General features: G+C 49.4%; 1 protein-coding gene across 2 annotated transcripts in view; it reads right to left on the bottom strand.

The window, feature by feature from the left end:
- Window positions 1-18,468, bottom strand: part of UBASH3B (ubiquitin associated and SH3 domain containing B) — a 159,096-nt gene extending 140,628 nt beyond the window's left edge. Inside the window, exon 1 of one of the 2 annotated variants that reach the window (XM_038005077.2) lies at window positions 17,997-18,468. In XM_038005077.2, the coding sequence (XP_037861005.1) occupies window positions 17,997-18,157 (161 nt within the window). In that variant the 5' untranslated portion in view covers window positions 18,158-18,468. The remainder of the gene's footprint in view (window positions 1-17,996) is intronic. The other variant, XM_038005079.2, reaches the window with a different exon arrangement.
- Between the last annotated feature and the right edge of the window lie 215 nt (window positions 18,469-18,683).

Genomic DNA, 18,683 nt, shown 5'->3' with positions numbered 1-18,683 from the left:
TCAGAGGAATGAGGGGCCCCAACTGGAGTTATTTTCACTAGTTCTTCCATGGTTCCACAGCACCATTTACGTCTCTGTGTTTGTGGGCCCTTAGCAGACTGCTATATACTTATTTGGTTTTCTTTTTTTCTTATTTTAATATAATTTAATTTTAATTTTTGTTTTCCTGACTAGAATGGGAGCACCAAGGTGGCAGCTCATTCTCTATTCACATCTGTTTCTTTTGATCCTAGCAGAGCACACATTTAATAAACGTGTGTGGGAAAAACAACAACACAGCCCTATTAACAGGAAATTCGTGGAAGGAAGAAAAAGAGGCATCCTGAACCCTAGATATGCAGCTCTAAAAAGATACTTTAATATTCTGGCAGGAGTCCAGCAGTAAGCAGAGAACGGCTGAAGAAATTTGAGAGTACTTCCTTCTTCATCATGATCTTCTTTTTCTTTTAAAGTAGAAAACCACCTCTGCAGAAAGAGCAATTCCAGAGCAAAGAGGACCAAACAAGGAAATAGTCTTGGACTCTTTAGCAAAAAAAAGAGGTTGCAATATACATTCTCTCCATCATCAGAAATTGCAGTGACAACAGAAAGAGCACCAGGCCTTCTGGAACTTTTTTAAGTGATGGAGTCTCGCTCTGTCGCCCAGGCTGGAGTGCAGTGGCACGATCTCAGCTCACTGCAAGCTCCGCCTCCCGGGTTCACGCCATTCTCCTGCCTCAGCCTCCTGAGTAGCTGGGACTATAGGTGCCCGCCACCATGCCTGGCTAATTTTTTATTTTTTAATTTTTAAATTTTTTTTATTTTTAGTAGAGACGGGGTTTCACTGTGTTAGCCAGGATGGTCTCGATGATCTGATGATCTCCTGACCTTGTTATCTGCCCGCCTTAGCCTCCCAGAGTGCTGGGAATACAGGCGTGAGCCACTGCACCCAGCCCTGGAACTTTCTATGGTAAGGAGTTAAAGGTTGGCTAAAGCTATTCCTCCTACTGCTGAAAACTTCAGCCTCCTGACTGTTACAAATTCAAATCCTCCTGAGTCTCAAGTACCTGCACTCCCAGCTCAACAGTTCCTTTTCTTCCTCCTAAGGTGGCTGTTCTGCCCCGGCTTGGTTACACTGGACTTGCTTCCCATCTCCTTCGCGAGGCCTCTCTCAGCACTAACCCCTTCCCAAAACGCTGAGCGCAACTCACTGTCACATGCCCAGAGGCCAGACAGTGGCTGGCCAGTGAATGCTTGCCCAACCAGAGAATGCTGAGGGCTCATCTTTCCTAAGGCCATTGCTCAATTCCATCAGTTCATCACTGCACATCCCCTCAGCCCTGGGGTACGGATAATCCATCCCTAACCAACCGGGGAATCATGCCCATGAAAGCAGCTATCCAGAAGCTAATCCATAAAGGATACCCCTAGAGGCCATGTCCCCCCTGCAGGCTGGCCAGCCTGGTCCCCCAGGGACTTCAGGTATGCTCCTGACTCCAATGCAGAAGGCTTGGGTCCTTCTGAGGAGGTTAACCAGGAAGCTCTGCTGTGCTCACCCAGAACCAGAGGACACTCTCCCTGAGGAGGTCCAGCATCTGTACATGGGCCAATGGTTTCCAAAAGTTGTTTTTTCTTGTGAACTAAAATCTGACCCTGTCCCCAGCAATTATAACCACTCATTAAACTTCACAAAACAGGCCGGGCATGGTGGCCCACGCCTGTAATCCCAGCACTTTGGGAGGCGGAAACAGGCAGATCACCTAAGGTTAGGAGTTTGAGATCAGTCTGGCCAACACGGTGAAACCCCGTCTCTACTAAAAACACAAAAATTAGCTGGGCGTGGTGGTGCGCATCTGTAATCCCAGCTACACGGGAGGTTGAGGTTGAGGCAGGAGAATCGCTTGAACCTGGGAGGCAAAGGTTGCAGTGAGCCAAGATCGTACCACTGTACTCCAGCCTGGGTGACAGGGAGACTCGTCTCAAAAAAAAAAAAAAAAAAGGTTCACAAAATAGGCATCTGTTTTGCAGATGACAGCCCTTTCACTATCAGAGGAGAGATACCTTCCCTCCCTCTCTATCATATCACATTATGTTGAAGTCATTTGCTTGAGTCTGTCTTCTCCAAGAGGTTGGGGGCTCCTCGTGGTCAGGGTCTTATTCATGATTGTACCTTCGGAATGCGGCACAATTCCCAGGTGCCCGGGATAAAGTCACTGCTCAGTAAAATTTTGTTGGACTAACAGGAGCCCGGTTCTGTCTTGCCTCAACATCTTCCTTATCTCTGTATGTCTTTTCCAGACTAAACATCGGTAGCCCTGCACGACCTGTTTCCCAGGACAACCCATTCTGGGGCAGCGGCTGGTGCCCCAGAATGCAGAAGATGGGAAAGGGAACATTAAAAAACCAAACAACAAAGAGCAAACAAAAAAAAAAAACTTCAAATACTGAGATTCCATCCTCCACATCCTTCGGAGCCAGCTGCACAGCAAACAGCAACCGTCTGTTTACTCAACGCCCCCCGGGAGTCATCCCATTCGGAAGTCTTCACCAGTCACACACGATGTGGGCCATCTCACGAAGGCGGTTTTCCTGGTGTCCCACCGCTCTTCCTCCGAGGCCCATCTCCTGCTCCACTGGTCTGCAGCGCTGGCAGCCACAGGCCGGAACAGGACAGCCCACTTGCGGCCTCCCTGCCAAGGCCTGATGGATAAAGTGATACCGGGAGATCTGTGGCGCCTGAGGCGGCCAGACAGCAAGCGGACACAGCTGTCTGTTCAGCCTTCCATTTGTGGGCCTGTGGTCTTACGTTTGGAGGAAGGTAAGAACTTCAAATGTTCTCCTCCATCCTGATGTAGAAAAGCTGCTGCAGATCCCAGGAGGGACATCTTGATTGATCAGTGGATTTTCAAGACCAGGTGCACACCACCACGCTGGGGTTTCGCCATGTTGCTTAGGCTAGTCTCGGAACTCCTGGCCTTAAGCAATCCACCTGCCTCAGCCTCCCAAAATGCTGAGATTACAGGCGTGAGCCGCTGCGCCTGGCCCATGGATTTTTCTTGACAAGACAGCAGCTCTGAACTTGAAAGGCCAACCAGAAGGCAGGAGTGGTGTGGCTCCCACTGTGCGCTGAGGAGGAGCACTGCTCCACACTCCTAAGCCAGCTCCCCGCATCTCTGTTCCCCTCCTCAGAACACTCATCACATAAACTGAATGCTATTGAAATTATTCCTTCTAGCAGGGTGCGGTGGCTCACGCTTGTAATCCCAGCACTTTGGGAGGCCGAGGCGGGCGGATCACCTGTGGTTAGGAGTTCCAGACCAGCCTGGGCAACATGGCAAAACCCCATCTCTACTAAAAGTACAAAAATTAGCCGGGTGTAGTGGAGCATATCTGTAATCTCAGCTACTCGGGAGGCTGGGGCAGGAGAATCGCTTGAACCTGGGAGGCGGAGATTGCAGAGAGCCACATCGCACCACTGCACTCCAGCCTGGGCAACAGAGCTCGGTCTCGACAAATAAATAAACGAATAAATAAATAATAAATTATTCCTAGGCTCCACCCAGGTCTTGAAGAGGGTGGGGAGGAAACAGAAACACACTCTTACCGAAAGGCTTAGAATAGCTTATTAACATACCCAGAGTCCCCTTCTGTACTCAACACTGTGAGCCCAACCACCGTACCTACCATTTATCATGCACTTAAGGTCAGGCTCTGCACTCACCATGCTTATATGTATTATCTCATCTAATTATTGTAACAATTCCTTGAGGCACAGACTATTACCTTCATTTAACAAAAGACAAAACTGAGCTTACAGGGATTTGGTAACCTAAGTGGAGCAGGAATTTGAATGTACATCAGTTTGATCACACACTCAAGTACCAGACACACCACTATGCATTCTGCGCCAGGAGCCCCTTCTCGAGGCTGCAAGATTAGGAACACGCTTCCTATTTCTACCACAGAGGTTCATCTGGCAGCAGTAGGTAGAGGCTGGGATAGGTGGTTGGCAGAGACGTGGTGCTCTGTGACCTGTAAGTACAATCCTGTGCCCATCTTCTCACAGTTGGGAGCTGAGATGGGCAGTGTATACACACACACACACACACACACACACACACACACACACACACTATTCCAGAAAGTGTGATAACATCATTCCAACTCCAGACCACATCACTAGACAGCCAATCACACTGCATTTAGCTGGGGCCAAGTCAAAGACCAAACCAATGGGCAAGTCGGGTTGCCCTCTTGACCCCAGTTCCATGTAATCTAGAGACTTCACATCATTTATTTGGATCTCAAGTTTCCTTCCTTCTGCTATTCATCAAACCTTACTGAACACTAGCTACATGCCAATACCATGGGTGCTGGCTAAGAACTCTTGAGTGTGGAGTCAATTGCCTGAGGTTTGCAACCTGGTTTCTACCACTTTCTAGCTGTGTGATGTTGGGCAAGTTAAAATCTCTGTGCTTCAGTTTTCTTGTCTGTAAAATGGGTATAATAATAGTTCCTATCTCATAGGGTTGTTATGAAGAATAAAACAAAATAATACGTATGTTAGGTGTTTAAGATATTGTCTGGCACAAAGTAGGTACCCAGTGAAGGTTAGCTATGACTACCTGCTGCTTGGGTTGGGAATGGTAAGGGTGATGAGTTAGCAACAGAAATGTCATGAACTCAGGGGAAAGGCAGACCAAGCGCTTACACACACACATGCTGTGGCTGACAGAATAATAATCACCAAATAATTATTCTTTGGTGAATAATAATCACCAAAGCTGTCCACGTCCTAATTTGCAGACCCTATGAATATGTGACCTTACATGGCAAAAGAGACTTTGCAGATGTGATTCAGCTGACGAGCTTGAGCTGGGAAGATACAATCATTAGGGCCCTTATAAGGAAAGGAGTGAGGCAGGGGAGGCAGAGACAGAAGGGGGAGGTGATGATGATGAGGAGGGCTTGGAGTGATGTACTTGAAGATGGAAGAGGAAGGGGCCACTAGCCAAGGGATGCAGGCGGACTCTGGAAGAAAGTCAAGGAAACACATTCTTTCCAGGAAGAACACAGTTCTACTGACCTGTTGACATTAGCCCATGATATCCACTTCAGACTTTTGACTTCCCAACTGAATAAATGTGAATGCATGTGTGTTGTTGTAAGCCACTGAATTTGTAGTAATTTGTGAGAGCAGCCATAGGAAGCTACTACACATGCTTTTGGCTATATTTGCTGCATTTCACAAAGCCTCTTGTATTTCACAAAAGCCACTTGCTAACTCATTATGACTCATGTCCCTAGTTCCCAAAAGAGATAAAGTGAAAATTTAAGCTTCCAGAAGGATGTGTTTACTTTGGTGGAGATGGCTTCTCGAGTGACTACTTCTGTTCCTCACCCTGACAGAATTAGCCTCTCTGAAACAGTGGTGTTTGGCAAGGAAGAAGACTAGAATAGCCCACTAAATACCACACAAAACCAACAGTTCACAGTACTTTGAGAGCCTCAAAGTACCAGGACCCAATTGTTGGTAACAAATAATAGTATCACTTTGCATATGCATGACTTTTTGTGGTTTTCTATTACTTTTAGATCCATTGCCTCATTTTGATGCAGCCACCTATAGAAATAACGTTCAAAACCACATCCTCAGAAAGTGACAGATCCAGGACTTGAGCCAAGCCTTTTGTCTCTAAAGCCAATTTTCTTTCTGCTGTAGCAGAATATCACTTGTTCTTACCCTCATGGATGGGTGACTGAGACTACCGTCTATCCCTTCAATATTCTATCACTGGTGCAAGTGGCACTTTCTCACCCAAGCATCTCACCCACCTAGAGAGGTGACCACTCCCATGGCCTACGGACAGGTTAGCTTTGTCTTCTACAGGCTAAAATGCAAACAAAAGGCCAGGAGCAAGAGAGGAGCAAAAGGAAAAGACGGGAAAAACATATGAAAAGGCTAATTCAGATAACAGATCATCCCATTCCTCCAGAAAACAGAGCCAAAACCTTGTTAGAAAGCTGTCTCAGCCACACTTGGTGGCTCACACCTGTAATCCCAGCACTTTGGGAGGTGGGAGGATCACCTGAGGTCACGAGTTCAAGACCAGCCTGGCCAACATGATGAAACCCTGTCTCTACTAAAAATACAAAAAAAAATTAGCCCGGTGTATTGGCAGGTGCCTGTAATCCCAGCTACTTGGGAGGCTGAGGCAGGAAAATCGCTTGAACCTGGGAGGCAGAGGTTGCAGTGAGCTGAGACCGCGCCATTGCACTCCAGCCTGGGCAACAAGAATGAAACTCCATCTCAAAAAGAAAGAAAAAAAGAAAACTGTCTCTAGGTACCTGGACTCAGAGAGGTAGCCTGATGTGGAAAAAAGAAACCATGGTCTCGACTGAGATCAGCAGGCCTAAGTTCTGGTTTCTATCACAGACTAGCCGTGTGGGATCTTGAAAATATCACTTAATTTTCTGGTCTCATTTTACTTAAGTGTTTCAAAGGGTACTAGACTAGATGAGCTCTACTAGCAATTCCAGCTAGAGATTTCTGAGCGTCTACCTCTGGAGGTTTCTTCCAAGCAGAATCTTACACCTGGGGCATGATATTAAATCATTTGAACTGTCTACTGGCCTTCCCAGACTTTTTCCTCTCCTCTCAAACTGAAGAGTATTGCTCCTGTCTTACTGGTGCTTCAGATGTAATCGTGTGCTCCCCATCTGGTTTATGACCCTCACCCTCCCACACTGATGTGTCTTCCATCTTCTGTCTCTTGCATCGCATTTACCACACTTTATCATAATCGTCTATCTTCCACCCTAGATTGCCAGTTTCCTGAGGGTGGAGATTATAGCTAATTGTCTTTATATTCTCAACTCCTGTTATAATAGGATATTATAGTTGCACATAAATGTGTGAAGTGTCTGTACAGTAGATACACACATATACAGAGAGAGAGAGAAAGAATGGGCCGGGCACAGTGGCTCACATCTGTAATCCTAGCACTTTGGGAGGCTGAGGCGGGCGATCGCCTGAGGTCAGGAGTTCGAGACCAGCCTGGCCAACATGGCGAAACCCCATCTCTACCACAAACACAAAAATTAGCCAGGTATCGTGGTGCACACCTGTAATCCCAGCTACTCAGGGAGTTGAGGCAGGAGAATCGCTTGAACCCAGGAGGTGGAGATTGCAATGAGCTGAGATCGTGACATTGCACTCCAGCCTGAGCAACATAGTGAGACTCTCAAAAAAAAAAAAAAAAAAAGAATGGCATTACCAGGGGACATGTCATGGAGAAAGTGGCTGAGGACCCTGGGCAGATCACTGTGTATCTTCGTAGGTGATTTGGGGTAATCCCCTTAGCCTGGCTTGCTTCACAGGGTGTGAAGCTTAATAAGTCTTGTGGCAGAAGAGATGAGGAGAGTGAGAGAGGAGAGGAAGAGAAAGTGAAAAGAAGGGAAGAGGAGCCAGATGCATTACGGTGGAACTAGTTCTCCAGGATGGGTAAAATCTGATTAGGGAAAAAGAGGAGAAAAAAATGAGCAGCCAGGCAATTCAAGGAAAAGTTGATTCAAAATGAAACTGCAGATGCCACTGGTTGAGAACTCCAGCAACCCTGCGTCGTTCCACATGTGCCTGTGTCTAAATAGACAACACACAAAAGCGGCCAGTGAGGCAGAGTTCTTCCCAAGGTAAAGGAATAAACACTTAGGGAGCAAATGCTCTCGGTAAATGTTTTTGAAAGGAGCACCATCAACGTGGAAGTAGGATTCTAAACAATCCTGCTCCCTGAATCACTGAGAAGGTTCATCCAACAAAACCTGAAAGAAATGGGAAGCATTCAGCTGCCTCTGGCCATCTGTGCCGTCGGCTTCCCCCCGGCATTTTCCGGACTGCCGCGAGAGGCTACAGTGCACGAGAACAGCCTTGGTCCTGGTGGAGTTCATTGCCACAGTTGCTTTATGTACAAGAATGTTTATGCTTCCACAGAGGCCGGGAGCACCACGGGAAGTGTCACACAAACAGCTGGTGACTCCACAGAAGGGAAGATGTCCCTTTAATTAAAAAGGCACCCATAAGCAATCTGTTTACCTCAGGGGCTGGGCTCAAGGCACTACCCTCCTCTTATTTAACTAGCACTTTGGTTGTATTTCGCAAGAAAACAAATTGTTTGTTTTTGTTTTGTACCAATTTGAGAATTATACTATTGTATACTAGTAAACGGCTCCCCTCCACTGTAATTGCCTCATATCTTTCTTCCTTTCCATTTATTTACTCTCCAGAATATCAACAGTCCCGAAGAGTTTTCTTTAAAGGGAGAGGGGAAGAATTTGACCATAAAGCACTGCGAAAAACAAAACAAAAACAGGAACAGAAAAGCCAAATACTCTGGAACAGAGAAGCACACCCATGAAGCAGTGAGAGCATCCTCGTGCTGTGTAAAAACACTGGTCCAGGCTGGGCGCAGAGGCTCATGCCTATAATCCCAGCACTTGTGCGAGGCTGAGGCGAGTGGATCACTTGAGCCCAGGAGTTTGAGACAAGCCTGGGCAACGCAGTGAGACTCCCATGTCTACAAAAATAAAAATAAAATAAATTTTAAAATTATCCAGGTGTGGTGGGGCACTGTTCAGAAGGCTGAGGCAGGAGGATTACTGGAGCCCAAGTGTTCAAGGCTGCAACGAGCTAGGATGGTGCTACTGCACTGTAGCCTGGGAGATAGTGAAACACACACTTGAGCTGGGCGCAGTGGCTCACACCCGTAATTCCAGCACTGTTGGAGGCCACGGCTGGCTGATTGCTGGAGCTCAGGAGTTCAAGACCAGCATGGGCAACAAGGCGAAAACCTCTCTCTACAAAAAAATACAAAAATTAGCCGGGCATGGTGGCATGCCACCTGTAATCTCAGCTACTCGAGAGGCTGAGGTGGCAAGATCACATGAGCCTGTAAGGTGGCGGCTGCAGTGATCCATGATTACACAACTGCACTCCGGCCTGGGTGACACACAAGACCCTGTCTCAAAAACAACAACAACAACAGAAAAAACCACACACACACACTGATCCAGCCGCCAGAATTGCAAGGGATTGCAGAGGTGGCTGACATCAACTCCTTTTACAGTTGGGACCACTGAGGCCTGGGAAGGAAAAGGATGTGTATGAGTCCAAGCAGCCAAAAGTTGAGAGTAGAGTGACATCCCAAAGACAGGGTCTGAACAAAAGGAAGACCTAGCTCGCCTCATAGTGCGCTACCACCAGGCTCCATGTGGGCGGTGCACAGAATCCAGAGCCGCTGGACTCTCTGTAGAGCTGTGTTCACACAGGCCTCAAAAAGGCAGGCCTGCCCCTCTGAGGGCCACTGTGGAGAACGTGCAGCCAGCTCAGAAGAGCAGCTGACTTCAGAGTGCCAGATGGGAAAACCTGACATTTACCTTTTCCTCCGGAGAACTGCACAGAATTTAGTAGGGTGCTGTATGCACAGTAAGAGCTCAGACAGTTTCTGGATGTTCATCTAGGACACTTCACCATAGGCTTCACCGTCATAGACAGTAGGTGGCAAAGGGCACGACTGCAAAGTCGCCAGGAAAACAGGGATGTGAGCAAGATGAAACAAGAAAAGGGATCACCTATCACATACCGAGGGCCCCGGGCAGAGGATCCAGAGGACTGCGATCACTGCCACATCTACCCACCCATCCTCCAGGGAAAAAAGAAAAACCAGAGATTCTCCATAAGCCTTTGGGCAAATACAAAGTGGCCCCTGGGAGAATCCATCCATGAAAATGACGGAAGTGTTCAGTTCAATGAGGATCACAGGCATCTCATTCTCCTGGCAATGGCTCTGCCTCCTGCTTGGCTGTGTCTGTCACCGTGCAGAGAGGATCCATTCTCGACTGTGGTGTTTTTCTCCCCACTCTCTCTCTGAGGCTTGAGTCTGATTCCATTTGAAAGTAATCAGAAGACAACCATATGTTACCCCTTTCACTCCCCAACCCCTGCCATTTATTATCGTCAGCAGCTTGCGTGGTGCTCACTCTGCCCTGGGTCTGCTTTTTCTCAGGCCCCGCACCCCTCTGGGCACTCTAGAGAGAGAGGCACGGATAGCAGAATGCAGTTACCAGGGAGAAAGCATCCACTGGCCTCTGCCCCACCTTACCACCTTATGCCCAGAGCTCCGTGAGGAGCAGAGAACCATCAAAGTGGAAGGCGACCAAGGAACCAAACCGCAGAGGGAGCCATGTGGAATAACATCGCCACTCGAGTGGCACTAACATCTACCTCATTACTGAGGGTGTGCCCCGTGCCAGGTGCTCTTGAGCTGTTTGCGTGGTTTGGCACCCTTCTCTCACAAAGGTCCTTCGAGGTAAGTGCTGTTATTGCCTGCCTTGTACAGACAGGAAAATTGAGGCTTAGCATGTTCAGCAACTTGCCCAAGGTCAGTCACTCAGCTGGTAAGGGGGCAGAGCTGGAATTCAAGGCCAGGCTGCCACAAGTTCAGACTTCTGTCTATCAGGGCAGGATGGACGGGGCAGATCATGACGGGGTCTCTTCAACTTGTAGATGGCTAAGAAGGGAGATACCCTTACACAGGCTGATGCCTGCTAGGATCGGGGATGCACTGATCGTACCACCACATCATCACCAGCTGGAGCAAAGCTGGCGAGAGACACAGAATTCCCTAGGCTGACTGCTTCCCTGGAAAGCAGCGCCTTTAGCTCTGCGAATGACTGTCCACTCCCTGAAAGGCAGCTGGAGTTTGAGGCAGCTGAGGGTGGGGAGCAAGTGGTGATCAAAGCCACAGGATAGAACAGTGAGGCAGGATACTCTTCAATCTCTGTAGCACTTAATCTTCCAAACCTCAGTTTCCTCATTAAATTATCAATGTCTGAGACGTGATAGTGATTATATATGTGACTCTGCTTTGTAAGCTCGAACGTGGTCTAAAAACTTAAGGTATTATTAGAAATTAGGGCGTAAGGCCAGTCGCAGTGGCTCACGCCTGTAATCCCAGCACTTTGGGAGGCCAAAGCGGGCGGATTGCCTGAGCTCAGCAGTTCAAGACTAGGCTGGGCAACACGGTGAAACCCTATCTCTACTAAAATACAAAAAATTAGCTAGGCATGGCGGCGTGTGCCTGTAGTCCCAGTTGCTCAGGGGGCTGAGGCAGGAGAATTGCTTGGACCCGGGAGGCGGAGGTTGCAGTGAGCCGAGATCACACCGCTGCACTCCAGGCTGGTGACAGAGCGAGACTCTGTCTCAAAAAAAAAAAAAAAAGAAATTAGGGCGTAAGAGGGAATTTTCACAGAAGCTGTGTGCAAGGGGTTACAAATGCCCTACTAGTATATCCAAATACCTGAAGGTCTACTCAGCAATTAAAAGAGATAAACTATTGATACATGCAGGATGAGTCTCAAAAATATGCTGGAGGAAAGAAGGTAAGTACAGGGGTATGCACTGTATGACCTACATGCAAATCTAGAAAATGCAAACTAATGTACAGTGAAAGAAAGCAACTGGGCCGCTCACGCCTGTAACCCCAGCACTTTGGGAGGCTGAGGCGGGCAGATCACCTGAGGTCAGGAGTTCAAGACCAGCCTGACCAACATGGAGAAACCCCATCTCTACTAAAAATACAAAATTAGCCAGGCACGGTGGTGCATGCCTGCAATCCCAGCTACTCAGGAGGCTGAGGCAGGAGAATCACTTGAACCCAGGAGGCGGAGATTGCGTGCAGTGAGCCGAGATCGCGCCATTGCACTCCTGCCTGGGCAACAAGAGCGAAATTCCATCGCAAAAAAGAAGAAAAAAAAGAAAATGACTGGTGGCTGCTCAGGGTTGGGGGTTGAGAGAGGACTGATGGCAACGGGGTACAAACGAAACTTTTAGGGGCAATGAATGTGCTGTGTCCTGTAGTAGGTGATCACATAGGTTAGCTGATTATACATAAGTTATAACTCAAGAAAGTTTTTTTTAAAAAAAGCACATCGGCTGGCTGGGCGCAGTGGCTCACACCTGTAATCCCAGCACTTTGGGAGGCCGAGGCAGGTGGATCACTTGAGGCCAGGAGTTCGAGACCAGCCTGACCAACATGATAAAACTCTGTCTCTACTAAAAATACAAAATTAGCTGGGTGTGGTGGCACACACCTGTAACCCCAGCTACTTGGGAGGCTAAGGCAGGAGAATCACTTGAAACCTAGGAGGCAGAGGTTGCAGTGAGCCGAGATCATGCCATTGCACTCCAGCTTGGGCAACAAGAACGAAACTCCACCTCAACAACAACAAAAAAAACCACACACACAAAACAAAAACAAAAACAAGAAAAAAGCATATCAAGTTTTTTTTTTTTTTGAACCAGGACCTCTGTGTAGCCTGGAAAGTTCAGGAGACTTGCAGTTTACTCTAGGGCTGTTACGGCAACACGGTCCCTGCGTACCAACTGTGTGACTCTAGACACATCCTGAGCTCCTCTAAGCCTCTAGTCTTGTCTTAAAACAAAGCATATATTGTGTGCTTTACCTCACAAGACTGCTGTGGGGTATCTCATGCACATAAGAGCAATTTTTACAGTGTACAATAACACAAATAGAAGCGTGTGTTGTGTGGGGGCACAGTCACAGCAGGTAGATGAGACCTCCTTGCCCTGCCCACCTAGAAGAGCCCTTCAGCTCCAGGTGGGTTCCAGTTTTTCCTCTATCTAAGGACGGGAAAGCAGCTGCAGCCCCCACGCCAGAGTCAGCCACATTTCCGAGATGTTGGGTTTTGGCCAAGTGTTCTCAGAGGATCCAATGTCAACCAACAGGTAAGATAGAGAAAGCCAGGGAAACCAGATACTTTAATTCATGGGCTCCACACGCCGCTTCTCGACTCCTCATGCAGCCAACTTGAAGCTGCTTTTATCTTTGGGCAGTGAGGCATAGCTAACACAGCCTACTGTCCAAAGCCAAGTCAAAGGCGCTCGTTCCAGCTCTTTCCTTCTGCCACTGCCTTGCTCTTTAATCTGACATTGTTCAAATATTCTCAGTAGAAAAAAAAAAGGACAGTCCAGTAATACATGTAAATCCTCGCCAGACACCTCAACCACCATCTCACCTCCTCTCCCTTCTTCCAATCCAACACAATAATGCCACAATCACATCCTGCATCCTGATCCTATTTTTAACTTTCCCAAGTTCTTTTCTGTCCGTTATCTCATTTTGTCTTTGCAAAGGCCCATGACACATGACAGGTCTTGCCATGCACAGAAGTTGGTGAAGATATTAAGGAAAAGAGGTTAAATAGAAGACCTAAAATGTGCAGATGTCATTCAGGAGCTAGACCAGACCTTAGGACTTTTGACCCCTGCCACAGTGTCCTTCCCAAGACTATTATCTCTCAATCATTGAAAACATTAGAAAGCCATTTGCTGTAGACAAAGTTCCAGCCACCGGCAGCCTCAAAAAAAAAAAAGAAAAAGAAAAAAGAAAAAAAAACTGGTCAGGGTTGTATCAGCAAGGATTCCTCCAATTCAATTATTCAGTGACTTGCTACAAGGCCCAGCGTCAGCCCCAAGCTACAGAAGAGATGAGAGCCTGTCTCCCCAGAAACCAGAGGTCAGCAGGGGGATGTTAGTGCTGATATCAGGTCCGGCTGTGCAAAGTGATGGCCCTGATCTGAGTTCTGCCCCATCTTCTCTAGGCTCAGACCCTCTCCTGGCCTCTGAGGCCTCCTCTTTCTCAGGTCTTTGCCCCCAATACATTCTTTTCCTTCCAACCAACCTCACTAGCCTCAAGGAAGCCAGACCCTTATTTTTAGAACCCTTAAAACAGGGAAGTGCTAGTGGGCATAGAAAAAAGGAAGCGATTGGCCATTCTGACCCTTGAAAGGTTTCCTTCCTGATGTCTCCCTAACACCTCCTTAACTTGGACTTGCACATGAGCACACACAGACACACCGTGAAATCGCCACTTCTCAGTCCTTCTCCATGTGGCAGATTCTCCTACAGCAGTCTCTAAGTTGGACTGAAGTTCATAGAGTGGAATGGAAAAAACCGAGCCCAGCTCCAGGGAGTCATGAGCTGGAGAGAGCACACCCTGAGGTCACCCTGCTCGAGCCAGCCCTGCAACCCTCTGGTCCTCTTAGCTCTGTCAAGCACTTAACAAGCATGCAGTCATTAATTGCGTTCTCCTCAGAGGGCACCAGCACGGCCCTGAGGGGACTAAGTGACTTTTGCAAGATCACAGCACAGTGCAGCCCAGCATGGGCTGGGTGGGATCCAGCCTTGCTGGCCTCAACCCTCTCTGCCAGCCTACCAAGAGCCTGGCCCAAGTGCCCCTTCTTGCTGCCACACACCACCAGACCCGGTGACACCCACAGGGAAAACTAGAGCTGTCAGCCCTGGCTGCTGTCACTCTGTCAAAAGGGCCTAGAGCAGTCAGCCCTGGCTAATGTCAGTCTGTCAAAAGGGCCAGGTTTGAGACAACCATCTTACCCCTTCTTAAAGCATCACATCCAACTCTTCTGGACCCAGGAGACCATCACTGCTCTTTGGGGCTTTGGATTTTCATGATGCTGAGCCCTCCAGGCATAAAGCTCAAGAGAGAAGCTTTTGACGAGCTAAGCCTGATGCCCTTGCTCTTTCTTCTCAACTCTCCAAAATGAAGTTAAATGCCTGCTCTCTGAAGCTTCCGATGGCCCCTTTTCATACTGGTCTAAGTTATTAGGAGGAAGGCCGACCGCATCAGCCTTTCTGGGTTGAAGCAGAGGAGGGAAGCAAGCCTGAGCAAGGAGTCTGACTAGATCAGGTGACCTCCCAGAGCTTCACTCCTTTCTGGGCAGAGAATTTAAGAAAAAGAGCAGCAAACCCAACCTCCCGCTTTCCAGGCCTACTCTTGTTACCTCTTTGGTAAAGAGGGGCGGTGCTAGTAGTAATATAATAGTAGCCGTGATAGGCTAAATAATGATCCCCCAAAAGACACCCACATCTTAATCCCTAGAAGCTGTGAATGCCACCATATATATATATATATATATATATATTTTTTTTTTTTTTTTAAAGACTTTGCAAATAATGTTCTTGAGATGGGGAGATTACTCTGGATTATCCAAGTGGGCCCTAAGTACAACCACATGTATCCTTATAAGAGACATGCCAAGGAAGATTGGACACAGAGAGAAAACAAAGACAATCTGACCACAAACACAGTGATTAGACTGATGCAGCCACAAGCCAAAGAATGCCAGCCCCCCACCAGAAGGCAGGAGAGGCAAGGAGTGGATTCCCCTAGAGCCTCCAAAAGGAGCACGGCCCTGCTGATGCCTTGATTTTAGCCCAGCCATACTGATTTTCAACTCCTGGTCTCTACAACTGTGAGAGAATAAATTTCTGCTGTTGTAAGCCACTCAGTTTGTGACAATTTGTTACAGCAGTCCCAGGAAGCTAACACGGTAACTAATACTTCATGATTGCTCACTATGTGCCAGGAACTGTTCTAAGCATTTTACCCACATTAAATCATTTCTATCCTGGCCCTACTGGCCCTAGACGGTGTGAGGCCTGGGCTGTGCAGATAGAATACCTGGGTTTGAATCCCAGCTTCACGGCTTACTGTTGTGACCTTGAGTAAGTTATGCAACCCTTCTACACCTCAGTTGCCCCATTCATAAAATGGGCATGTGGTACCTTCCTCATTGAGTTGCTAGGAGGCTAAAATGGGTAATAAAGATATAAGTACATAGAACAGTATAGAATAAGTATTGAATACACGCTAGCTATTAGGAGATCTCAGGGGTTGAGCAAGCCAAAATTAGACCCTTATGCTAATCTGTCAAGACAATGGCAAGACCTCCTGGACTCAGTGCAGGAGAAAAGATGTCCCTTTAAAGCTGATTTGAATCTCAAATATGACTGTCTGAGGAGTTCAGTTAAGTATTTCTTCCCTTAATTAAGCAATTTAGGTTTTTAATGCTGGCCTCATTTCAAAAAAGGCAGTAGCCTGAGACTCTGCTAATTCTACAGCATTCCCCAGCTGACTTCCCCACTCCCACCTCCAGTTTTTTTTGTTTTTTTTTTTTTTTTGAGATGAAGTCTCGCTCTGTTGCCCAGGCTAGAGTGCTATGGCACGATCTTGGCTCACTACAACCTCCACCTACCGGGCTCAAGTGATTCTCTTATCTGAGCCTCCCAAGAAGCTGGGATTACATGCATGCACCACCCCACCCAGCTAATTTTTGTATTTTTAGTAAAGACAGGGTTTCACCATGTTGCCAGGCTGGTCTCGAACTCCTGTCCTCAAGTGATCTGGCTGCCTCAGCCTCCCAAAGTGCTGGGGTTACATCCAGCCCCACCTCCAGTTTTAAGGAGAGCTATGCACGTTGATCATCCATACTGATGACTTCACCGGAAGCATCCACACCTGACACACCCCTGCAGAACCCACATTTTCTCCCTGTAATTCTGGTATCAGGAACTGGAGCCCTAGTATTAGGAAGTTGTATTAGGAAGTCAGTGGAAGGCAGAAACCATCAGTACATTTTACGGCCTTCTAAGGTCACTCCAACGTGTCCCAGCAGCCTGGAGAATAACAAAAATTCAAGGGTCTACTTTGATTAAGAGATTACAACCAAGTTAGTAAAGAATAAACAAGGTTTGCCCAGGGACACGGGAGGGGAGACCTAAAGTTATCGCCTGTAATCCCAGCACTTTGGGAGGCCGAGGTGGGTGGATCACCTGAGCCTGACCAGCCTGGCCAACATGGCGGAACTCCATCTCTTCTAAAAATACAAAAATTAGCCGGGCGTGGTGGCACACGCCTGTGGTCCCAGCCACTCAGGAGGCTAAGGTTGGAGAATCGCTTGAACCTGGGAGGTGGAGGTTACAGAGGTCGCGCCACTGCACTCCAGCCTGGCGACACAGCGAGACTCTATCTCAAATAAATAAATAAATAAATGAAGTTATCACCTGAAAAAAAAAAAATGTGAGAAGGGAAAAAATAAAAAGCGCTTTCATTTACTTGGCCCTTGCTGATAAAGTTTGCCCAACTCTCCTGTTTAGGTGATGTAATTCAAAGATGAAAAGAAGCTGCGCCCAGTCCGGACCCCAGGCCTTGTGTCCTCACCTAAGAAATCTGCACGCCAGGGATTAACCAGGGGAGAAGGGCCTGGCCGCTGGGCCTTGGCTTCCTCTTAGGCAGAGTTCCAGCCCCTGAGACTTGAGCCGACCGGCTTAAGACGACTCCGGCCGCCGCCGCCCTACGCTGGCAAAGAGGCCTCTCCCCAGCAGGCTCCAGGGGCAGCCACCTGCTCTCTCCCTGCCCTTCCCTACCCCACTCTCCTAGAGCAAGGATGAAGGAGAACAGCTCCCCCTCCTTACTCTCAGGCACCCACAGATTTCTGAGCTGCCGTCACCACTGACGAGAACCCAGGTTCTCTGGAGGGATCGCTTCTCCTTCTCATTCCATCCTCCCCATCAATGAACACGCAGCAACACCCACGCTCCCGCTCCTCCTACTCCAGGGGGAGACTGAACCCGAGAGCGACATCCGGAGCTGGAAGTCGCTGCAACGGGGGCGCCGGCCTCCCTGCCCCGCAGTCTCTCGCCCTTTCCCAGACACCGGAGGATCCCAGGCCAGCCCAGTATTCCAGGCGGAAAGGGTGCCCGAGTCTTCCGCAGGGCCCCGCCTCCTTAGGCGCTCGGCGCTGGAGACCTAGGGGAGCGCGCGAGAGAAACGCTGAGCTCCACCCGCGGGGCCCGGAGGCTGGGCATAGTACCTGGGACTCGAACCCCGCGCCCTCGTCCCACAGCTTTAGGCATCCCACGGCAGGCCCCGGCCCAATGCCCCCGCGCCGCGTCTTCCCCGGCACCCCCGCCCGGAGCCGAGTCCCGGGCTGCCAGCGCGCCCATCCTGCCCCCAACAGGTCTCGGGCAGCGGGGAGCGCGCCGCCTGTCCCGCAGGCGCTGGGAGGCGAGCCGGAGCGAAGCCGAGGGCCGGCCGCGCGCGCGGGAGTGGTCGCCAAGGGCTGCGAGCCCGGCCACTTACGCGCGGGCTCTGGGGAACCCCATGGAGAGGAGCACGTCCAGCGCCGATCCATGCTTGATGGTGCCGGGGCGCTGCTGGCGGTTCCTCCGGGGGGTGACTTTGCTGTACAGCTCCTCTCTCGCAGCCATGCCGAGCGGACTGGGATGGCCGTACTGAGCCATGGCTCAGCGGCCAGCCATCGCCAGGGAAGGAGCCCGAGCCGGATGGTCCGGGAAGGAGGAGGGAGTCGGGCTGGGCCAGAGGAGGGGGCTCGGGGACCCAGAGCCAGGCAGGAGGCGGCGGCGGCGGAGGCGGCGCTCCGAGCTTCCCCAGTGTCGAGACTCTGACGCTTCCTGGTGAGGCCACAGGAGCCAGAACGCCGGCGAGCGGCCGCTGCGGGACCAGCCTTAGCCACTCGGGCCCCCGGCTGCCCCCAGCGCTGCGCCTGCAGTAGCCCTGTCTCCTCCGCCCCCTTCCCTCTCCTCGCCTAGCAGTCCGGGAATTTGCAATGAGTAATTTTTGAATGGATCAAAAAGGAAAAGGAGCCTTGTGGGCTGGCCCTGACTTGCCTGTACCCGGGCCCCGCCCCTCTCTTAAAGCGGCCGCGCTGTCCGAGGCTGCTCGGTGCGTGGAAGAGCTCTAGTCGCGCTACTTGGCGGCGGAGGATCCCAACCTTATGGGCTGCTTGTGTGCTTCACCTCCCGACCG

Source organism: Chlorocebus sabaeus, chromosome 1, assembly GCF_047675955.1.
Source record: "Chlorocebus sabaeus isolate Y175 chromosome 1, mChlSab1.0.hap1, whole genome shotgun sequence".
Taxonomy (NCBI): domain Eukaryota; kingdom Metazoa; phylum Chordata; class Mammalia; order Primates; family Cercopithecidae; genus Chlorocebus; species Chlorocebus sabaeus.
This window is presented reverse-complemented; position numbering and strand designations above follow the sequence as displayed.